Source organism: Salvia hispanica, chromosome 4 (genome assembly GCF_029641045.1).
Source record: "Salvia hispanica isolate PSC_SH4W2 chromosome 4, Shi_PSC_v1, whole genome shotgun sequence".
Taxonomy (NCBI): domain Eukaryota; kingdom Viridiplantae; phylum Streptophyta; class Magnoliopsida; order Lamiales; family Lamiaceae; genus Salvia; species Salvia hispanica.
Window position 1 is genome coordinate 58260709 of NC_142695.1, and position 22032 is coordinate 58282740.

Below are 22032 nucleotides of genomic sequence, written 5' to 3' on the forward strand. Positions count from 1 at the left end.
GCCCTCTTAAAGGATTTTCTCCCTTCTATTCTACCAACATCTCTTTTTTTTCCCCAAACTTTCTTTCACTCAAGAGGACACTGGGAATTCACCATGTTAAGTCCTTAAAAGACAATATATTTCCCGACTTGTGAGATTCAAAATCTTGATGGTCTATTATATTTCTTTGAATTCTTAGAGTTTGTTTTAAATTTTATGTGTAATTACTTATTCCTTCAGTGTTTTGTCTCAACCTTGGGGAATATTTTATGTAGTGGCAGTATACATCAAGGACTACTGAAACAAAAAAAATTACCAAAAATAATTACCTCATACTCCCTCCGTTCCCTCGTAGTTGACAAATTAAATATTTGTCCCGAACAAACGAGTAGTAAAACATAAACAAAACGTTTTACTACCTCCGTCTACCAAAATTTGTCTCATTTTCCATTTCCGTTCGTCCTCTAAAATTTGTCTCAATTCACTTTTATCAGTTTTGGTAGCGGATCTCATATTCCACTAACTCATTCCTACTCACATTTTATTACTCCACCCGTCCCTAAAAATTTGCCACCTATTTCCTTTTTCGTCCATCCCTAAAAATTTATCATCTTTTACTTTTACCATTTTTAGTAGTGGACCTTACATTCCACTAACTCATTCATACTCAGGAACGGATCCAGAAATTCTGTATAGGTGGGCAAAATTTCATACAAAGACATTTTAAGGATTTTAGAAGGGGCATTTATAATGGTATTTTTAAAAAAAGTTAAAAATAATGATCAAAATAGCACTAATGAATTTTTTTGAGGTGGGGCATTTGCCCCTTGTAGTATCCATATACATCCGTCTCTGTTCATACTCACATTTTATTATAAAATTAGTATATAAAAGTAGGACTCACATACCACTAACTTTTTCAACTCACTTTCTATTACATTTCTAAAAACTCGTGTCGGGTCAAATGGTGACAAATTATGGGGGACGGATGGAGTATATAAAAGTAGGACCCACATTCCACTAACCTTTTCGACTCACTTTACATTACATTTTTTAAAATCCGTGCCGAATCAGAGTGAGACAAATTTTAGTGGACGGAGGTAGTATCATTTAATCCGTATTTTTGTTAGATAACATCTCTTCAATAATCACAGAGTTAATGTTTCTGCAAAATTAGGCATCTCCACACAAATTCCATAAACTCACCAAAAATATCACAAAATTCATAAAAAAACACATAGCAAAATAAAAAAAAATTAAAAAAAAAAATGAAAAATTAGCAAGGGATCTGAGAAGTGAACCACTCCATGACGTGAATCGGAGCTTTAATCAGGCTGAGCGCCATGTCCACCAGCAGCGTCACGCAGAAACAGCACGGGCACACGCAGCTCAGCACCAATCTACACACACAAACGCATCGATTTCTCACAATCACCGCGAAAATTGAAAAAAAAAAAAAAGGAAATCAGAGGCGGATCGCTCGATTGAATTAGTTGCTGACCCGACGATCCAGATGATTAAGCCGACGAGAGAGAGGATTAGAGAGAGAAACGCGAAAGGCAGGCCGAGGAGGAACCCTAGAGGCCTGCAATCGCCGTCGCAGCACATCGGAGACTGCTTTCGCCGCCTCGATTTTGCGGTTTTTTATTTTTTTTTGGGAGAAATGATGAGTGTGTGATATTGTAAGTGAAGGTGATGATAAAATGAATAAACCAAGTAGTTGTGGAGAACTTTATTCTTATGCTTCAAATTAAATTATACTCAAGTACTAAAATCTTGTTTGATTGCAAAATCTAATTATATTAATTATATAGTGGATATGCAAAATCAAAATTTGATAGAAGTTTAGTATGCCATCTTCTTTCTATTTTTCTTTTCATTTTTTTCAAAATTGATAATATTCTTTTTTTAAATATGGATCAATAATAGTTCCTCGTTTACTCCCGAGATGACTCGAACCCTGCTCTATTGGACAGAAGAGAAACATCTTAAGCTACAATTCATTGTTTTATATGACAATAGGTTATTAGTACTACTCCCCTCGTTTTGCATAGTTGAGTCATTTTTTCATTTCGGAAAGTTTCTTCATAGTTGAGTCATTTCTATATATGGTAACCTTTTTCTCTTTCTTACTTTATTCTCTCTACTTTATTCACTTTATACTTTATTCTCTATACCTTTACCTCTCTCATAATTTTTTATCTATTTATTTAACACACTCAATATTCCTTACTAAAACTCTGTGCCGAAAAGTTTCGCCTCAACTATGGCGAAACGGAGGGAATATTAAACTTTTAAGATACCAAAACACAAATGTTAAAATAAACAAGACTTTTATGTATAAATTGGCCTTATTAATTACTCCCTCCGTCCCGTTCAAGATGGTCACATTCTTGAGTGGTAGAGAGTTTTAGGTGGAATAGTTATTTGTGATAAAGTAGAGTGCAATTAGTATTTGAATATTTTAATGAGGAAAGAGATTTAATTTCAAGTACAGGAAGTAGACAACTTGAATGACATATACTAAAAATGAAAGATGGACATCTCAAATGTGACGAATGGAGTAGATTAGGTTTCTTACCAAAAGGAGGAATGGAAAAACAGAAATAAATAATAAGTATTACAAATGAGGTGTGGTTTATGCTCATATGAGGGTCATTGCATGTGAGTAGATATTTGGAAATGCATCTATACCATAAACTATATTAATCATATATCAACGGTTATAACTATCCAGAAATTTGATTCTTTTTAATATTAAACGACCTAACTATTCATTAAATAAATGCTACTACCTCTGTCCCTGAAAATTTGATACATATTACCATTTCGGTCCGTCCCTGAAAATTTGATACACTTCACTTTTACCATTTTTGGTAGTAGACCTCATATTCCACTAACTCATTCCTACTCACATTTTATTATAAAACTAATACTTTAAAAGTAGGACCCACATCCCATCAACCACTTTCCATTAAATTTCTTAAAACCCATGTCGGATCAAAGTGTAGCAAATTTTGGGAGACGGAGGTAGTACAATAATGCATGGTTCTTCTTATTAGTTGTCATGGTACATGCTTCTAAGAATAAAGTGAACAAAAAAAGTATCTTGACAAAAAGAGTGACAGCTATTGCATAAGCTAAATCGAATCATAAGTGTTTTAAAAAAATTATTCGGAATAAATGTTTTGATAATATTTGATGCTCGTTATTTAAATGAGGTACCATTTCAAATAAATTTGTAATTTGCAATCTTTATGTACACACAAACACAGGACAACGATTCAAACGAGAGAGTCTAACCGGGCACCGGTGGAGCCGATTATAGACATCAACAAAACCCGAACACGGACAACGTCTGGGGGAAGCCGGAGCTTTCATGTAAGTGCTATCGGGCCTAAACATATCATACAAACGACTACCTGTGAGCAACGTACCTCTACGAGACGAACGGGATTACCACACACATCTGCTTAGCAAAAATCTACAGTTACCACTACAGGTATTTACAGATTGAGCAAATGAAGAATTCCTATCATTCCAGTGTATGCTTCTAGCCTTATCGTCAGGGTGAGATTTGCCAATATCTGCAAATCGACGTCGTGAAATAATCATCAGAGTATGAGATCAGTAAGCAAATCAAAGTCGAGAAAAAGCCAGTTCAAGTATAGCAAGAAACGGTTACTGAGCATCATGAATGTCGATCAAGGAGACGCATTTGAAATGCATTTACTGATATTTCTCAACTACGCACAACTTACAAAAGATCGGGACTTAAATTAGTCCTAACTCTCAATTGATTATGTATTTGCTATTTTAGTTGGCACCACAATATGCATCTATATATCCAGGAACGTTCCTTCACGTCGTGTTTGTAAATAGTTCTACAACGGTACTAGTTTTTATTCTACACAGAGAACCTAAAAACAAAGCAATCCAATTACCAATTTTATCTTTCGGTTCAAGATCATATTATGTTCTCCATCACCATGCTCCACATCATAATCTTAAAGTAGCATCTATCCAACCAGCTCATCTTAATCCAATATATGTTCAAACGCTACATCATATAGCTAGAAACTGTATTGTTAATTGTAACCTACTTCATCCTAGTCCAATTTAATGTTCGAAAGGGATAGTACCTCGATAACTCAATTCTCAGGTGAGTGTTCGCCATCAGAGCCATCTGCTGAGGAAGTTTCTCCTTCAGAATCTACGAAAATATAAGATTAGTAAGAGGACATGCATGACTTTCAAGGAAAGTATCCAATAAATATGCATTTAATGCGTTACAACACGTCAAAAGGGCTGTTTTAGAAACAACAGGAAATAATTATCAATTACTACCACTGGAAGAAGATCCCGAATCAGAGCTAGAGCTGTTTTGGCTGGCTCCTTGGTTCTTATCAATGTGCTCTACGTCCGGCACTTCTACTTCAGCAGGAGGTGAGGCAATTTTCTCTTCATCTGCTCAAGAAAAAGAGTAGACAAAATGATCACGTAAATCTTTCTTTTTTTTTTTTTTGGCATCATTCGAAACTTCTAGAGTACCCTATAAGAACTTTACCTGTTCTACTTGCTATTGGCATTTCCGTTACGACAGAGGTAGCAACCTGCCGAAAAAAACATAAAAATGAAATGCATCAATAAAAACTCTAATGCTATAAACTAATACGAATTGAGATAGTAAGTAAAGTAAATTAATTACCATATCATTGGGGATCTGCTCCTGACCAGCTACTAAATTACTGACAATTTCAGCCTTTCTTTTGTTCTTGCTCAAATTCTTCTTATAATTTGCGATGAATCGATCAAGCTCCCAAAGAGTTTCAGTATCAACACTGTCGATGTCAACCTCAATCTCATCGTCTTGCTGGGAAACAGACGGATTCCTCTTCTTAATGATATGAACAACATTTTCTAGCTTCTCAGAAGGCAACTCCTGTAAGTTTATGCTAAGTTTCTGTTTTTCATCATATGTCATCTCCCTTTTATTCGGATCCTTCGCCTTTGGCTTCTTTGGCGCATGAACCTTGCCAAACAGTGCACTACTCGGTTTCTTTCTTTTTGGATCACCCGAGTAGGCCATTGCTGATCTATCTAAAGGCTTTTCCATATCAGGCCGTGCCCTTGGCTGCTGAGGAGCCTTCCGAGATGTAGGCGTTGGTGGCCCCACATCATATTCCGCAGCTAGATTCATCTCACGTTTATAACCCGCCTCTATGGGAGCCCATTTATCCTCGAATAATTTGCACAGCTGCTCAGCCATCACATAAACATCTTGCCCTTTCGGATTGTATGTCATAGCATTCTGAAACGTAAGCACGACATCCTCAGCAAATTCCATAGGGGACTTGTACCAATTCTGCGTTAACCTGCCTTTCACAGTACCGAGGTCCATAGGGTTTCTAATAATCTCGAAATAGTCATGCAAACCAAGAGCAACTGCATCAACCGGCTTGTTAAACACCCAAGCATGCTTGTGCTTCATCAATCTTTCTAAGAGCGCGTTACAGCTCTTCAAAACATGATTGGGAAAATTCCCCTTCCCCGCCCCACTTCCTCCTCCCTTCTTCCCGTTCGCCTTCAATTTCTTGTTACTTTCACCGGGCGGAATCTTGTCCTTCGCAAGCAAAAACTCGGTATTACCATATAATTTACTTGCCTTTGGAGTCCTTTTCTCCTTCTCAACAGTATCACTCCCCGGCTTGCCATTCTCATTCACAACCACACTCAATGGATTCACCGGCTTCAACATCCGAGGCGTCCCCAATCCCGCAGCTACCTTATCCCCATCTCTACCACCAAATCCCTGAACTCCATTCTTTAGCGACTCAATCCTCCTCATCAAGCTCCTCACCTTATCCCTCTCGCTCTCCAGCTTCCTCCTCAGCTCCAGAGCATCACGCTTCGACTTCCTAGACAAATTTATCCCAACAAAGCCATCACGCCCCACATCAACACCAGAATCATGCATTCTTCTCATAGAATTCAAGCCATCTGAGACCATAGCTTGAGACTTCAGCTGCTGCTGCTGCTCCATCAACAAATTGCTACTGCTGTGACTGTTTTCAAGCCCTTTAAACGACGCCGTTCTACTGTAAACCTCACGATCCCCCAATTTATCCTCATCCGATCCCTCATTCCCATCCCCCAACATTGCACCACACCTCAACCAAATTATCGCAGAGAAACACACACACCAGCTCAATTTCTCGAAATTTCAACGCGAAGTCAATCCCTAATCAATCCAAACCAGCTCAATTTCTCGAAATTCCAACGCGAAGTCAATCCCTAATCAATCCAAACCAGCTCAATTTCTCGAAATTACAACGCGAGAGTCAATCCCTAATCAATCCACGTGAAACACAGAACACACACCAGCTCAATTTCTCGAAAATTCAACGAGGAGTCAAACCCTAATCAATCCACATAAATTACGAACTAAGCTCGCCGAGTTCAATCAAAACACGGGATGTTCGGTTTCTACAGCAAACGCAATCGGCAGAGAGCTTGAATTAGGGCTTTGAAACATACCTTTTTTTTTCCCCCTCTTTGCGATCTGTCTTTACTCAACAATGATTATGGCTTATCTTGGACAAAGATAGGAGGCGAGCGAGATGATGAAGACCACGCGCATAGATGGAGCGTGATGAAAACGAGGAGTTTCAACGGCTGCGATTACGTTTTATTAGCTACGGGTGACGATCGACGGTTGGGATGTAAACGATGGTGTTTATTTTACCTGAGATTGGCCTTCCTGGTTTTATAGTCCCACGCTCGGTGGTGGCGCGTGGGGAATCCTCAGATTTGGCGGAGCTGACTTGACTTCAAGAATATGGTCATTTTTTTCTCGTTTTATTTGGATTTCTATTTAGATCTCATTTTTAGGGCATCGGCAACGCGGGCTCGTTAGCCTATCTCACAAGAATGAGACCAGCGTGGGCCGCGTTGTACTAGGTGGTGGGACAAGATGGGGCGTGGGGGAGAGAAAGTCAATGGCCGCTCGCCACCCACGCACCCACGCACATACATGTGTGGGCCAAGATCCCCTACTGTGCACAGCGAGGACTGTACCAAATATGCACTCACATTTAATTGTTTTATAATAAACAAAACTAATATTTTAATGTTAGAATTTAACAATAAAAAAATACATGTATGGAACAGCATCCCCTGTTGTGCTAACAGCCAGAGCAGGGGATCCAAACCCTACATGTGTGGCGACGCAACCACTACACCAATGAAATCATGCGTGTTGAGAGGCCGGATTATTTTTCATTTTAAAAACCGTCAATGTTATGAAAAGTTTGATATATACTTATTGCGTTTGACATATTTAGGCGACGAAAAGGCGAGCGACTCTGCTGGATTATTAGGTGGAAACACCTAAGAATCTTGCAGCAAGTAATTCATAGCTCGATGACCAAAGAATTCTACGAGCTGATTCGTTATTTTATCTCGAAAATGTCAGAGGGGGACATAAATCAGTTAAAAACCCCATAATACAACATACTATCTTATTTCAACAACATTAGTGTCACAAAAGAGACACATTAATGGAGTTATGGAGTAGTACAACTTCTATATTGTACCATAATAGTCAATATCCAAAAATAAAACAAACACTATTTATAATAAAGGATCTCGTGTGACGCTCATAGGTGGCACGGAATAGTGATGATGAGGATCAGGGCCACCGGGAACAACTCTATCATCATAACCCGCCCCGAGTGATCTTTTTCGGTAATAATACTCTAATTCGACTCCAGTGAGCCCCAATTTCCTCCCGAAATGTAGCCTCTTGAGCTTGGCCGGGACCACACCCGCCGCCTCTCTGGTCAACAACGAGAGGAAGAGGAAGAAGAAGAGGGACAAGTACACAAATCTTGAATAAGCCATTAATTAATTGAGAAATGGAGAAGATAAAAAAAGGCCAAGAAAAATGGAGTCAAATAAAGACTATTGCATGGATCTATTTATTGCATGGGTATTTATAGAATAGAGTATAAGAAGAAATAGGGACCGAGCAAAGTGGATAGAATGTGACTTGTTTCAAAATTTTATCTATGACTTCAATATTAGCAAGAATTATGAGCTTTGGATAATTGTCTCTATGTTAAATCAATTTGACTCGACCATTAATTAATTAGTTCTCTGTTTCTAGTATGATATTGTCAACAAACGATAAGTCCCACCGCAGAAAATGGAGATTTACACTAGAGCAATTGCTTTAAATTGGATCATGATTATACTTACACTATCTTATAATTTAATATGAATAATATAATGTTTTGTTTTGCGACGGAAATGTCCGTCTCTAATTCCGTCGCGGTTTCTTCGGAAATACCACAACCCTAGCACTGTTATAAGTTCTAAGTTCGGTCGCAAACTTATGATTGACTCTTTTTTCGTCGCGAAAATGTGCTTATTTAGTGAATATGGTTCATATTGAGTGGAACAGAGAAAATATTTTGCAAATATTTTTAATTCTATAAAAATTTAAAATAGTGAAAACTTTCATAAATGATCCACTCCGGAATGATCCAAGGCCAAATATCATTTTCATAAATCTTTTAGTTGTTGTAACATTATCTCTAATTTAAAGTTACTAAGTTGATTTAATAGTGGTTGAACTAGCACTTATTGTATAGTAGTATTTACTACTAATTAATTAGAGATTTCATTGCTTAAGAAAAAGGACCCAATTCGAATTTGACTCGTATAACAGTCGTATTTCTATTACTATTATTTTAATTAAATGGGACATATATAATAATTTGAAAGACAAATTGACATGTCACTTAATTCAACTCAAAATTTAAAATTAATTTAATTTAACCACTCGAATTTCGACACCATATATATTAAGTGGGAAATTTGGAGAAGAATCATAAATTATTTTGCTAGTTTATCCTGCAAGGTGTTAGAAAAAGAAAAAGGAAGCCAGTCTCATAAATTAATTTTTCCATTATTGATTATTTAAAATGAAATCTAATGATTTTCTATCAGTGTAAATAATGATAAATAGTGATAAATATTGGCGTAAATGAAATTTATAAAACAACATAGACAAATGGAGTAACAAAGAGTGATACATTCAAGAAGGACTAAATCTTTAAATTATAGTATAATTTTTTAATAATATAAAAAAATGGCTAGTTTATATTTAATTACCACTAATAAATAAATCTGAAAGGTACTTGGAGGCACTGGTATATATAATTACTATAGTAGTACTATATATTTTGAATTTATTTCCGAAAAATGACTAGTTTAAGTTTCATTATCCCAAAATAAATAAACCTCACTAGCGTATTTTATTATTTTAAATATAAGAGGCCAATGGCAATTTGAAATGAATTTTCATATGTTGAATATATGAATATGACACATCAAGAAGTAGCTATACATAGCTTTATAGTGGGTTGGTGGTTAAAAGAATAAAAATCATACTCAAATAGTTATTCTGCTGAAGCAATAGTGATAGCCAATCAAATGCAATTTCATATTACTATGTCATGTTTCTTTTTTCAATAGTAGAAGCCAATGACAATCCAAAATTATTAGTAAGGTCAGATTCAGGTGAAGTCGAGGGTTGACGATCCTACATACAGCCTATGAGGGCCGAACCAAATCCGTTCGAATCCACCTCGAAATTATCGGGTCCTTAGTGAATCAATTCAAATAGAACACTGTCACAATAAGATTTGACAGTTATCATTAGTTTCATGCTTGTTGATGTCATGTCGAAAATTATTAGCCGCAATTTTTATTATAGGAAATGTCGATTTGAGTCAAATATCCCCCAGAAAATGTCTAATGCGTGCAATTATTAAGTAGTTTTAATGGTATTTCCTCGAGATATGTTTTAGTTTGTAATCATGCAATAACATTCACTTAATAAATACTCCTATGTATATTTAAAATTCATTATACATGGACAACCAGGCTCATTCATAAACGACCAGCCCATATTATTTCTTCTAGCTTAGCATCCCCATGCCATTAGGATGATATAGGAACACCATTATGTTGATGATCCGGTCCACTGGGCACATTTCTAAACGACGAACCTACATCAATATTGCTCGAGAACCCCACCAATGAATCATCCCCGCTCACTTTGGATGATACGGGAGTAACACCATTATGTTGATGATCTGGTCCACTTGGCACCTTTCTAAATGACGAGCCTACATCAATATTGCGCGAGAACCCCACCAATGAATCATCCCCACTCACTTTGGATGATACGGGAGTAACACCATTATGTTGATGATCCGGTCCACTGGGCACCTTTCTAAACGACGAACCTACATCAATATTGCGCGAGAACCCCACCAATGAATCATCCCCACTCACTTTGGATGATACGGGAGTAACACCATTATGTTGATGATCCGGTCCACTGGGCACCTTTCTAAACGACGAACCTACATCAATATTGCGTGCGAACCCCACCAATGAATCATCTCCGCTCACTTTGGATGATACGGGAGTAACACCATTATGTTGATGATCTGGTCCACTGGGCACCTTTCTAAACGACGATCCTACATCAATATTGCGTGCGAACCCCACCAATGAATCATCTCCGCGCACTTTGGATGATACGGGAGTAACACCATTATGTTGATGATCTGGTCCACTGGGCACCTTTCTAAACGACGAACCTACGTTATTTTTGAGGTGGAATTCGTCTAGGGCAGCATCAAACCCTAATTCTTGAAAAAGTTCTCGGCTATTCAACGAGCGCGAGAGGATCACCGGAGATACACAAAGCACAACCAGGCATGAAAATAGTGATTTAGCTACAAAGGAAGGAGCCATGCTTGCAGTTATAAAACCAAGAGGTGTGAAACCCATATAAATAACATGTTGATGAGGAGATTGCCAATATTTCATTTTTATTTCTTAATGAAAGTTTAGTACAATTTTTAAAACAAGGTAATCTCGTGAACGTAATAAAGGATATCCAATGTAAATGTAATTCTTTTATAATAATACATGTATAGATCGATGTAAGAGTAAGGGGTATTGTTCCATAAAATCACAAATATTTGGCCAAAGATGGTAGTTCCCACAAACTAAAAAATGATGCAAATTTTAATGCAAATTCCACAATTTATCATTGTAGAGAAACATAATAACCCTTTGTTATATACTCCCTCCGTTCCAGAAAGATTGTCCCAGTTTATATTTTGCACTCGTTTTGCAAAAATAATAATAAATAGGTAAAGTTGAAAGAAAGTAAAATAAGAGAAAGAATAATATAGGTAAGACTATTCTCTACGTTATTCTCTCTTTTACTTACTCTCTCTCTACTTTAACTATTTATTATTATTTTTGCAAAACGAGTGTGAAAAAGGAAATGGGACAATCTTTCTGGGACGGAGGGAGTAATTAATAACCGTCCATGCTATTGTCAAAATATTTTGTGCCATATATTTTTATTATTAGCAATTATAACTATAGTTGTTATTATTATATTATCATTATTATTATTATTATCATTTTATTATTATTATTATCATTATTATTATTATTATTATTATTATTATTATTATTATTATTATTATTATTATTATTATTATTATTATTATTATTATTATTATTAAAAAAAGGGGAAGACAGAATTAACTGGTAGCTAAACAAATGAAAAGGAAACATGCATGATAGATGATATTATTGGACTTTCAAAATTTGAAGGTATATGACTTATTTGATCACTCTATTATTTTACAATGCTACAATTCAAGTTACACCCGTGTGATGTACGAAATTTTAATTTGTTTTATTTTTACTTGCTTTGAGTAATTTATTTTAGATGAATAATATTTTATTATAAATTATTATAATTATATATGTACACGATAATAGTTTAGATATAGAGCAAATAATATTAACATTAATAGATCTGACAATAAATCAAATGCACATGTTTTTTTAAATACTTATGTTTTTAAAGATTATATTACAGTTACTATAACAACATAATTAAATTTATTCTTCGAAACAATGCTTTAAGAAACTATACACGCATAAAATAATTATAGAACAAAAATTTACAAAACTAGTTGATTTGATCACAAAAATATATTACAGACTAAAACTAAAGTTGGTTCTCTACATTTGCCAGAAAAAAAAAATTTGTCCTACACAAAATGCAATACTATGTAGACCAATGTTTGTCCATATTCAATGGTTTTTTCCAAAAGTTGGCGGTCAACAATATTTTGACCAAATTAGTGAGCTAAATATTATTCTAATTATAAGAGTTGAGAAATATTTATATTAGTAAAAAACACAAATATTAAGGACTTTCTTCTCCCTTTAATTTTTAACTTAGATGCAATATAATTAAGTTACTAATCTGGTTAAAATATTGTTGGCAGTTAATTTTTTTTGACAAAATTGTTTAGGATAAGAGACACTTACTTCCTCCGTCCACAAACAATAGATTTATTGTTGTTCGGCACGAGTTTTAATGTAGAATTGGTAAAGTAAGAGAGATGAAGAGAAAAATAGGTAAGTAAGAGAGATAGGGAGAAAAAATGAGTAAAGTATGAGAGAAGGAGGAAGAGTTTGATGTTGACTTTTATTAATTGTCATTGTTAACAACACATCCATATATAATTAAAGATCGTTGCTACTTAGATGACAATCTTAGATCAAACAGTACTAATGATGTAGAGGATCCGGACCACCAGGCGCAGGCCTAAGCAATGAACCTGCACCATTATTGCACGATACACCTCTCAATGAAGCATCCCCGTTCACTTTAGATGATACTGGAGTAACACCATGGTGAAGATGATACGGTCCACTGGACACAGTATGCTGTAACGACGAACCTATGTGATTCTTGAGGTTGAATTCGTCTAGGGCAACATCAAACCCCATATCATGAAAAAGTTCCCGACTATTCAACGGTCGCGAGAGGATCATCGGAGATGCACAAAGTACAATCAAGCATGAAATTAGTAATTTAACTAAGGAAGGGTCCATTCTTACAATTGTAAAACCAAGAGGTGTGTGTGAAACCTATTTATATAACATGTTGAAGATGAGATAAGAACAAATTTATTACAAGAAAAAGATATATAAAAAAGGATATCCAGTATATAAATGTAATTCTTCTAAATAAAAGGAAAAAATTATTAATTTTGATCTTTCCCACAACTTTAATGAATACTTAGTTAATATTATTATATTATTACGTTTGACATTTTTTCAATTGTCCTATTGATTTAGATTTGAGGGGAAATTATGTGGGAAGCCTAGTCTAATCTTATTTTTTAATATATTTTTCATATTAAAACCAATTGGTCTTATGAGTGATATGGAGTATAAATTTGGAAAAAAAATCATGGGTTTCGGCTTTCATGCCAAACACAATTTCCTCCAAATAAGTATGAATAAGACAATTTACAAAAATGTCAAAGTCATGATTAATATTTTTTTATATTGCGGCATTAACTAGAATTTGATCAAATCTGTGTTTTTCAACAATTTGCCAAAAAATAAAATGTATAAATATAATCAATGCAAATTCAAGGTCAACTAGCTTTACTAAAATAAACTCCCTCCGTTTTGGGCATTGACTACAATTTGATCAAACTTTGTGTTATTCAAACAATTTGCCAAAAAAGTAAAATGTACTTATAAATGTAATCAATGCAAATTCAAGGTCAATTACAATAAACTCCCTCCGTCCCACATAAGCGATGTGATTCATTTTTGCACTCGTTTGGTAAAAATAATAGGAGTATAAAATAGTTAAAGTAGAGAGAATGTAAAGTAAGAGAGGGGATATTGTTGAGAAGAGTCTTATCTACATTATGCTATCTCTGTACTTCACATTATTTTTCAAAAACGAGTGCAAAAATAAAGTGTCTCGCTTATGGTGTAATGGAGGGAGTACTAAATTTATACACTACTAGAATTCAAACTAACTTATGAATAATGAATGTGTTCAAACTTTGAACTTCCCAAATTATAATCCACAAATATTAGTTTGAATCATAAGCTAAATAAAGAACATAAATATATACTACTCTTACTACTATATATTTACACTCCAAATTTCCCAAACTAATGTTTATGCTGCAAGAGCAAGCTCTCCGGCCGCGCTTCGTCTCTTGCAGCCCTCGAGGAAACTACGCCAGATCATCGCATTAGGCGCGATAGGCATTCCCAAGATGAGCCGTTCAGCGTCCTTTATATGCCCGTATCTTGTCAACAAGTCGACAACGACAAGATAGTGATCAACATCCGGTTCCACGCCATACTTCACTCGCATTTGCTCAAACAGATCCATCCCCTCCTTCACCAATCCGGTATGCCTACAAGCAGAGAGCACGGCCAAGAAAGCAACCTTATCCGGCTTGATCCCCAATCCCTCCATCTCCCCGAATCTCTCCAGAGCCTCGTTTGCATACCCGTGCAGCCCTAGGGTCGAGACAAGAGCTGTCCACGAGAAAACATTCTTCTCCCCCTTCATCTCGTTGAAGATCTTGACCGAGCCCCCAACGCTCCCACACTTCCCGTACATGTCAATCATCGTGTTGCAGACAAACGTGTCGCACAGACTGAAATCCGCCTTCACAATCAGGCCGTGAAGGGAGCTGCCTAGAGCAAGGTTGCAGAGCCTGGTGCAAACACTGAAGAGGCTAACGAAGGTGTAATTGTCCGGGAACACTAGGGAGACTCTACGCATTTGATCAAAGAGTTCGAATGTTGCTGCATAATCGCCATTGCGCGAGCAAGCAGCAATCAGAATGTTCCAGGAAACAGTGTCTGGATTCTCCTCTTTCGCGTACAACTCCTGAGTTTTCTCATACTGCCCGGTCCGGTTATAAATCCACGCAATAACATTGGAAGGAACAACAGGAAGCCTTGTGTTACCATCGCCAGACTCTGCAAATCGCAGAGCATCGGATATTAGGCCATTTCGCGCATAAGAGTGTATAAGAGAGCTCGACACATGAGCAACGTCGTTGTAGCCCATTGTGATTGCAAGAGAATGCAGCTGTGGCAACTCTCTCGTCGTTGCTGATTTAATAGCAATAGAGAAAGACGTTCCATTCGGGTAAAAACCCGAATGGATCATGTCTCGGAGAATCTTCGTTGTAAACGAAGAGCCCCTGTTCGAGTACCCCAACATTAAAGAATTCCAAGAAACCAAATTTTTATGAGTTATGGCATCAAAACAAGAATGTGCTTCTTCCACTTTATCACACTTGGCATAAAAGCTAACCAAAGCACTCCCACATACCACATCGCATTCGAAACTCTTCTTGATCATCTCAGCATGGATGCATTCTCCACGCGACAAAAGGCGCAGTCTTGAGCAAGACTGGAGCACGTTGACAAGTGTAGTATCGTTCGGAGCTAGACCAGTGGCGCTCATTTCTTGGAAGATACAGAGTGCTCTTGTTGGCTCATCACCATTCGCCATCGCACCAATCATCGTGTTCCACGAGACTACATCTTTTGCAGGAGCAGTCTCGAACACTTTCTCAGCCGAGAATGAGGCGCCGAACTTCACATACATATGAATCAGGCAATTGTAAACCGAAGCTACATTCTCAAATCCATGCTTTATCACTAAACCGTGCATTTGCTCCCCTAAATAAAAATCCATCTCTTGCAAATTTGATAGAATAGTAACGAAAGTCGACTCAGACACTCGAATTCCACTCATTCTCATCTCGGAAAACATCAAAATGCAATCTTGCACGCATCCCATCTGGCCAAGAACAGATATCAAAGTGTTCCACGAAGCTGAGTTCTTTATCGGCATGAATTCGAAAATCCCGAGAGCTTCATCGAAGGAACCGCGCCTCGCGTACATTCCCAGCAACGCAGTTCCAGCGAAAGCGTCAATGTAAAGCAATCCACTCTTTTCAATCAATCCCTGCAGCTGCATTCCTTCAAAAACATCCATCCAACGACACGATAGCAAGCCTCCGAACGTGAATTCCGTCGGCCGAAAACCGCGGTTTCTCATCCGAGAAAAGATCCCAAAAGCCTCCAGCAATAGTCCTTGCCGCACATAGCAACTAATCATGGAATTATAACTCACTACGTTTCTCTGCGGCATTTCGTCGAACAGCTTGCGTGCCATGGAAAAATCCCCCAGCGCAGCGTAGCTCGCGATGAGATTGTTGTGGAGGAAGACGGGCTCCTGCGTCGGGAAGGATCCCAGGGTGATGGAGAGTCCGTGGAGGCGCTTCGCATCGTTGAGCGTTGCGATTCGCGAGGGGTCGTGGAGCAGGCCGATGTAGCTATGGTGTTTGATGTATTGTGCATTAGAGCTAGCTGAGAAACGAAGCTTCTGCGTGTGAGAATTTGAATTGTTCGACACTGTGGAGAGATAATTGGATTTGGGGAAAGATGCAATTTTTCTCATTCCTTCGATTCTTGAAACATTGTGGAAAGCGGGTAATCAAGAATGTCGATGTGAAACGACGGCGTTTGGATCCTCTGCTGTATTAAACGGCCGCGTTTTGGTCAATTACTGCAAACAGATTTTATTATAAAATGATTTTTTAAATTGATAACTATTTAGAGAAGATAAATAACAACTGTAACTAACTAATAACACCACTCGAAAACAATACTTTTACTGTGATTTTAAGTAATAAATTGTTGAAATTTCAATTTCAATAGACACTTTCAATCAATAAATATGATTTCAATTTCAATTTGGCTACAAAGGAAGGAGCAATTCTTGCACCGTTGAAATGCACATTTACATGTTTTGATAATATAACAAATACTAAAATTAATGTATTTTTATATTTTCAAAGATTATATGTCAGTTGACATTTATTATAATTAACAACATTATAAAAATTACCAGTTCAAAATAATATGTTGAATCACAATTTTCAAATCTTCAATCGACTTGTGATTATTGACACACATACACTAAAAACTAGTACTTTCTCTGTTTCACTATAGTTGAAGCGGAATTTTTCGGCACGGAATTTTAGAAATAAATTTTGGGTATGTTAAATAAATAGATAAAAAAGTAAGAGAGATGAAAAGTAGAGAGAATAAAATATAAAGTGAATAAAGTAAGAGAGAGTAAAGTAACAAAGAGAAAAAAGTTACCATATATGGAAATGACTCAACTATGAAGAAACTTCCCGAAATGAAAAAATGACTCAACTATGAAGAAACGGAGGAAGTAATTTTTTTAAGAGTAAGAGCATCCTCATCCGTGCTCTTAGCTAAAAGCACGGAGGTAGGCCCGGACCCACTTTTACTTCTTGTCCTTAGCTAAGAGCACAACACCCACATCCGTAATCTTAGTTAAGGACAAGCTCAAGAGTACCACCATTCTATTATTCAATTTAAATACTTCAATTACGAAAAACATTTCTATATTATAAAAAATACATTAAAAAATAAAAATTACGTAATTAAAATTCTAAAAAATAAAAAATACATAATTAAAATCCTAGAAAATAAAAAAATACATAATTAAAATCCTACAAATAAAAAATTCCCATAATTAAAGTGTTATGAGAATTTTTTTGTGTTGAAGTGGAGGTATTTATAGATGAAAATGTGAATTTTGGGGGGAAAAATTGAAAAATAAATTAAAAGAGGGTAGAAAACGCATATAATTTTTTGGAAAGTGGAAAAATATTTTTTTTTAATTTAAAAATATTTTTTTAAATTAATTTCGAATTTTAAAAAAAAATTGAATATGCCAACGGCTAAGCTGTTGGCCAATCAGAGAGCGCCACGTAAGGGTGCTCAGCGGCACGGACGTGCTCTTAGCTAAGAGCAGCGCCGTGCCGCTGGCACGGACGAACAGCTCCCATCAGCGGACAACCTCGTCCTTGCCGCTGGTAAGGACGGACGGACGGGTTTTTTTCAACCGCTGCGGATGCTCTAAAGGTCATTTTTGGTCCTTAACATATAGTGATTTTTTTATTTTGGTCCATAACATTATCTTTTGAATTATTTGGTCCTTAACAAATAAAAATTGATCACATTTGGTCCGAATTGAATGGAAAGGGTTAAATTTAACGGTCAACGAATATTAATTAGACGGAAAGGGTTCGATGCTACCCTAGATGATTTTTTAAAATAGTTAACTTTTTTTAATTGTCATTGATAAAAACATATCCAAATAAAATTGACGACATGCGTTGGAACTTGAATGACACCTTAGATCAGACAATGTTAACGATATTTAAGGTATTACCACCTTATGCCCAACATTAGGCCCGCTTAACAAATTTTCCTTCAAAACATGAATATCTAGACATGAAATAATCAATCTTGTAAATTTGCATAATCCATTAGCTTGATTTTTGGCTCTAAATAGCAATGACAAGAGCTAAACACAGAGATTTTTAAGATATAGTGATACATAAAACATTCAAAGAGATTAAGCAACTATTTTTGCCTTATTGATACATTATCGATTCCATTAAGAGGATTGTTCTAGCTTGCGCGAGAAACCCACGAAGAAGCATCCCCGTGTCATTTGGATGGTGCGGGAGGGTTATGTATAGGATCCGATCCACGGGGCACTTCTACAAATGATGAATCTACATCAATATTGCGTGATAACCCCACCAATGAAGCATCCCCGCTCACTTTGGATGATACGGGAGGGTTATGTATAGGATCTGGTCCAGTGGGCACAGTAATAAACGACGAACCTACATCAATATTGCGTGATAACCTCACCAGTGAGGCACCCCCGCTCACTTTGGATGATACAGGAGGGTTATGTATAGGATCTGGTCCAGTGGGCACAGTAATAAATGACGAACCTACATCAATATTGACTTTGGATGATACGGGAGGGTTATGTATAGGATCCGGTCCACCAGGCACAGTACTAAACGACGAACCTACATCAATATTGACTTTGGATGATACGGGAGGGTTATGTATAGGATCCGGTCCACCAGGCACAGTACTAAACGACGAACCTACATCAATATTGACTTTAGATGATACGGGAGGGTTATGTATAGGATCCGGTCCACCAGGCACAGTAATAAACGACGAACCTACATCAGTATTGCGTGAAAACCTCACCAGTGAAGCATCCCCGCTCACTTTGGATGACACGGGAGTATCACCATGATGTATAGGATCTGGTCCACTGGGCACAGTAATAAACGACGAACCTACATCAATATTGCGTGACAACCTCACCAATGAAGCATCCCCGCTCACTTTGGATGACACAGGAGTATCACCATGATGTATAGGATCTGGTCCACTGGGCACAATAACAAACGACGAACCTACATCGCTTTTGAGGTGGAATTCGTCTAGGGTAGCATCGAACCCTAGTTCATGAAAAAGTTCCCGGCTATTCAACGGGCGTGAGAGTATCACCCGTGATGCACAAAGTACAATCAAGAATGAAAATAGTAATTTAGCAGAATGAGCCATTTTTGTTGTTATAGAATCAAGAGGTGCATGTGAAGCTTTTATAGGAGGAGACGGCAAATATTTTATTTTATTTCTCTATGAGAGATTATTACAAATTTATTACAGGAAGATAAATTAAAAAGGATATACAGTATAAGTGTAATTCTTCTAACAAAACTAAAAGGCTAATCGCCATAAAATTTATAGAGTTATGGCAAATTTTAGCTAATCCAGCTAACTTAAAAGGCAAAATTTAGTTAATACTTTAGCCTAATATTCCTGGATGTATTCTATATTGATATATTCTATATTTTTCATAAAAAATCAATAACTTTCGTGAGTGATATACAAATTTGGTAGTCAATAAAACATAGATTTGGGCTTCCGCGTCGTACACGATTTACTTCAAACACAAATAAATGAGACAATTTAGAAAAATGTTAAAGTATAGATAGTTTGTTGCAATTTAGTATAGATAGTTTTAAATTATCTACGTTTACCCTCAAATTCCAATTTCCTTTAAGTATTATGTTCCATTTCAACAAGTTGAATAGTTAAAAAAAACTATAATAAAGAAAAAAATGTTAGCTTTAATATATAGTACTCCCTTCGTTCGCCATTAGGAGTCCCGGTCACTTTTACGCACTCGTTTTGTAAAAATGATAATAAATAGTTAAAGTGGAAAAATGATAACGTAAGAGAGAGAATAATGTTGTGAAGAGTCTTCTCAATATTATTTTTTCTCTTACTTTACTATTTCCCCATTTTAACTATTTATTATCATTTTTACAAGACGAGTGCACAAAAGTGACTGGGACTCCTAATGACAGACGGAGGGGGTATTATTTTGGTGTCATTCGCAAGCATCAATCTCGTATAATACACCTTTAGAGTAATATTTCTTTTGTTTTATACATTGAGTTTAATTCTACTATTTCAAAATTATTGTTCGCATTATTAATTTTATAAACAACTTAAAAAATCAAAACATAGTTTGCTTTTAACCATTTATTTAAAGTTGTACAAACAAAAAAAAACTGAGCTTTGATATTACAGTAATTAATTTATACAATTAACAACATCACTATAATTTTTTAGATAATAGAATCATATAAAACAAAACAATATTGACTAACCCAAAATGATGCTTTGTAAGATACAATGTTACGGACTCAATTCCCACATGGGGTATATAGACTAGTCTTTTCGGCTGAGTTCTCCTGTTTAGTTTGTATCATACAATTCATCCATATTTTGAACATGAATTCACTCACTTCACCTACAAAGCTTTTCCTAAAACTAATTCAAATAAAATGAGACAATCACAAAGATGTCAAATACAACATTCAAATGCAGTAGAAAAACCACTTTAAAATTGGTTTGTAGACAGGCATAATATTAGTAATGCCTTAGAAAAGTTCAACACACATCTTCAGCTCTATGAGGAATTATAAGTTAAATTCAACACTAGCATAACCCCAAAAAAAATTTATTCAAGTAGTAAAAAGTAAGTGTGATTCGGAAGACTCAAAGGTGATGGTAAGGATCGGGTCCTCCGGGACTATACCGACGAGGCTTGTACCGACCATCCAAGCTTGAGTCACCCTGGTCTCCCTCGAGTAACATCTTTCTATCAAAAATTGCTCGAAAAGATTCGGTCGTGCTAATCTTACGATGAAAATACTTTTCAGGACGAGCTCCGTGACTTAATGTCATGGTAGACAACAATAGGAGAAGCAAGAAGAATTTAGTGCACAACATTGTGGTAAAGGGATGAAGATACAAAGGGCTAAGATCAAAGGTATTTATAATAGCAAAGTACATTTGTTCCCATCAATTTTCTAATTGCTTTCTTTTGGACATTTTTAGGTATTTGATGATCTAATGTATATGTAACCAATGCCTAGTCACCTTTGAGCTGTCCACGTCATTATTCAAGGAGATAGAATCTTGAAGTTGGAATTTTTATAAAACATTCAAGTATGATATGGACATTTTCTAACTAACCTCTCATATTATAATAATGTTATTTTTATATTTGAATTTCTAACTTATATGATTGACTACAAATCAACTAAAAGTTATACTAGTAATTTAAATGACAATTCCATCCAGAGGCCACGGAAAAAAAAAAGAAACTAAAGAACATATATACTCTATTGTACCGTAAAATAAATTAAGATAAAATGTTATATTTGAACTAACAAAAGAACTTCATTTTTAATTTCTCCTCTAAGTGTTGCTCTACTCAGCAGCAGCATTCCAAATAACCATTTGAATGTCGAAAGGTTCAAATTAAATGAAGTTTGCTCGCCAATTAATTAATTTCCCTCTCATCAATTTTCACTCTCATTAAGAGCCATAATCCTTTTGAACTAACAACATATTTATCAGTTGAATGTCGAATTCCGTCATCCGATAACGTGAGATGAATATTTTATTAAAAAATCGAATTGTATCGCAATGGATATTAATACTCCCTCCGTCCCCTATTATGAGTCACTCTCTGACCGGGCACGAGTTTTAAGAAATGTAAAGAAAAGTTGGTTGAAAAAGTTAGTGGAATGTGAGACTCATTTTTTTATATTGGTTTTATAATAAAATGTTAGTGAATTGAGTTAGTAGAATGTGAGA

General features: G+C 36.1%; 3 protein-coding genes across 4 annotated transcripts; all 3 read right to left on the reverse strand.

Annotated features, from left to right (window-relative positions):
• Nucleotides 1-1124: 1124 nt before the first annotated feature.
• Nucleotides 1125-1668, reverse strand: LOC125197189 (signaling peptide TAXIMIN 1). The gene is made up of 2 exons (XM_048095900.2): nucleotides 1481-1668; nucleotides 1125-1379 (listed from the first exon to the last, which is right to left on the reverse strand). The coding sequence occupies exons 1-2, from the start codon at nucleotides 1585-1587 to the stop codon at nucleotides 1256-1258; spliced, it is 231 nt and encodes a 76-aa protein (XP_047951857.1). The 5' UTR covers nucleotides 1588-1668; the 3' UTR covers nucleotides 1125-1255.
• A 1519-nt stretch (nucleotides 1669-3187) lies between these two features.
• On the reverse strand, nucleotides 3188-6572 carry LOC125196299 (transcription factor GTE4-like). 2 transcript variants are annotated; one of them, XM_048094754.2, is made up of 5 exons: nucleotides 4688-6572; nucleotides 4547-4592; nucleotides 4330-4446; nucleotides 4122-4192; nucleotides 3188-3566 (listed from the first exon to the last, which is right to left on the reverse strand). In XM_048094754.2, the coding sequence occupies exons 1-4, from the start codon at nucleotides 6137-6139 to the stop codon at nucleotides 4131-4133; spliced, it is 1677 nt and encodes a 558-aa protein (XP_047950711.2). In that variant the 5' UTR covers nucleotides 6140-6572; the 3' UTR covers nucleotides 3188-3566; nucleotides 4122-4130. The 2 variants fall into 2 exon arrangements, with proteins under 2 accessions (XP_047950711.2, XP_047950710.2); XM_048094753.2 differs by having other exon boundaries at nucleotides 4327-4446; nucleotides 4688-6570.
• A 7260-nt stretch (nucleotides 6573-13832) lies between these two features.
• LOC125193749 (Pentatricopeptide repeat (PPR) superfamily protein) lies at nucleotides 13833-16403 on the reverse strand. Its single transcript, XM_048091620.2, has one exon. It carries the CDS (start codon nucleotides 16394-16396, stop codon nucleotides 14084-14086), a length of 2313 nt encoding a protein of 770 aa, XP_047947577.2. The 5' UTR covers nucleotides 16397-16403; the 3' UTR covers nucleotides 13833-14083.
• Nucleotides 16404-22032: the final 5629 nt, after the last annotated feature.

What these genes read in the sequence shown, in the direction of transcription:
- LOC125197189 (XM_048095900.2), bottom strand. Translation starts at nt 1,587, where the DNA reads ATGTGCTGCGACGGCGATTGCAGGCCTCTAGGGTTCCTCCTCGGCCTG. An exon ending in TTAATCATCTGGATCGTCGG is followed by an intron (nt 1,380 to 1,480) that starts GTCAGCAACTAA and finishes TTGTGTGTGTAG; the next exon opens with ATTGGTGCTGAGCTGCGTGT.
- LOC125196299 (XM_048094753.2), bottom strand. Translation starts at nt 6,139, where the DNA reads ATGTTGGGGGATGGGAATGAGGGATCGGATGAGGATAAATTGGGGGAT. An exon ending in AGCAGATCCCCAATGATATG is followed by an intron (nt 4,593 to 4,687) that starts GTAATTAATTTA and finishes TTTTTTCGGCAG; the next exon opens with GTTGCTACCTCTGTCGTAAC. An exon ending in GCCAATAGCAAGTAGAACAG is followed by an intron (nt 4,447 to 4,546) that starts GTAAAGTTCTTA and finishes TTTCTTGAGCAG; the next exon opens with ATGAAGAGAAAATTGCCTCA.
- LOC125193749 (XM_048091620.2), bottom strand. Translation starts at nt 16,396, where the DNA reads ATGAGAAAAATTGCATCTTTCCCCAAATCCAATTATCTCTCCACAGTG.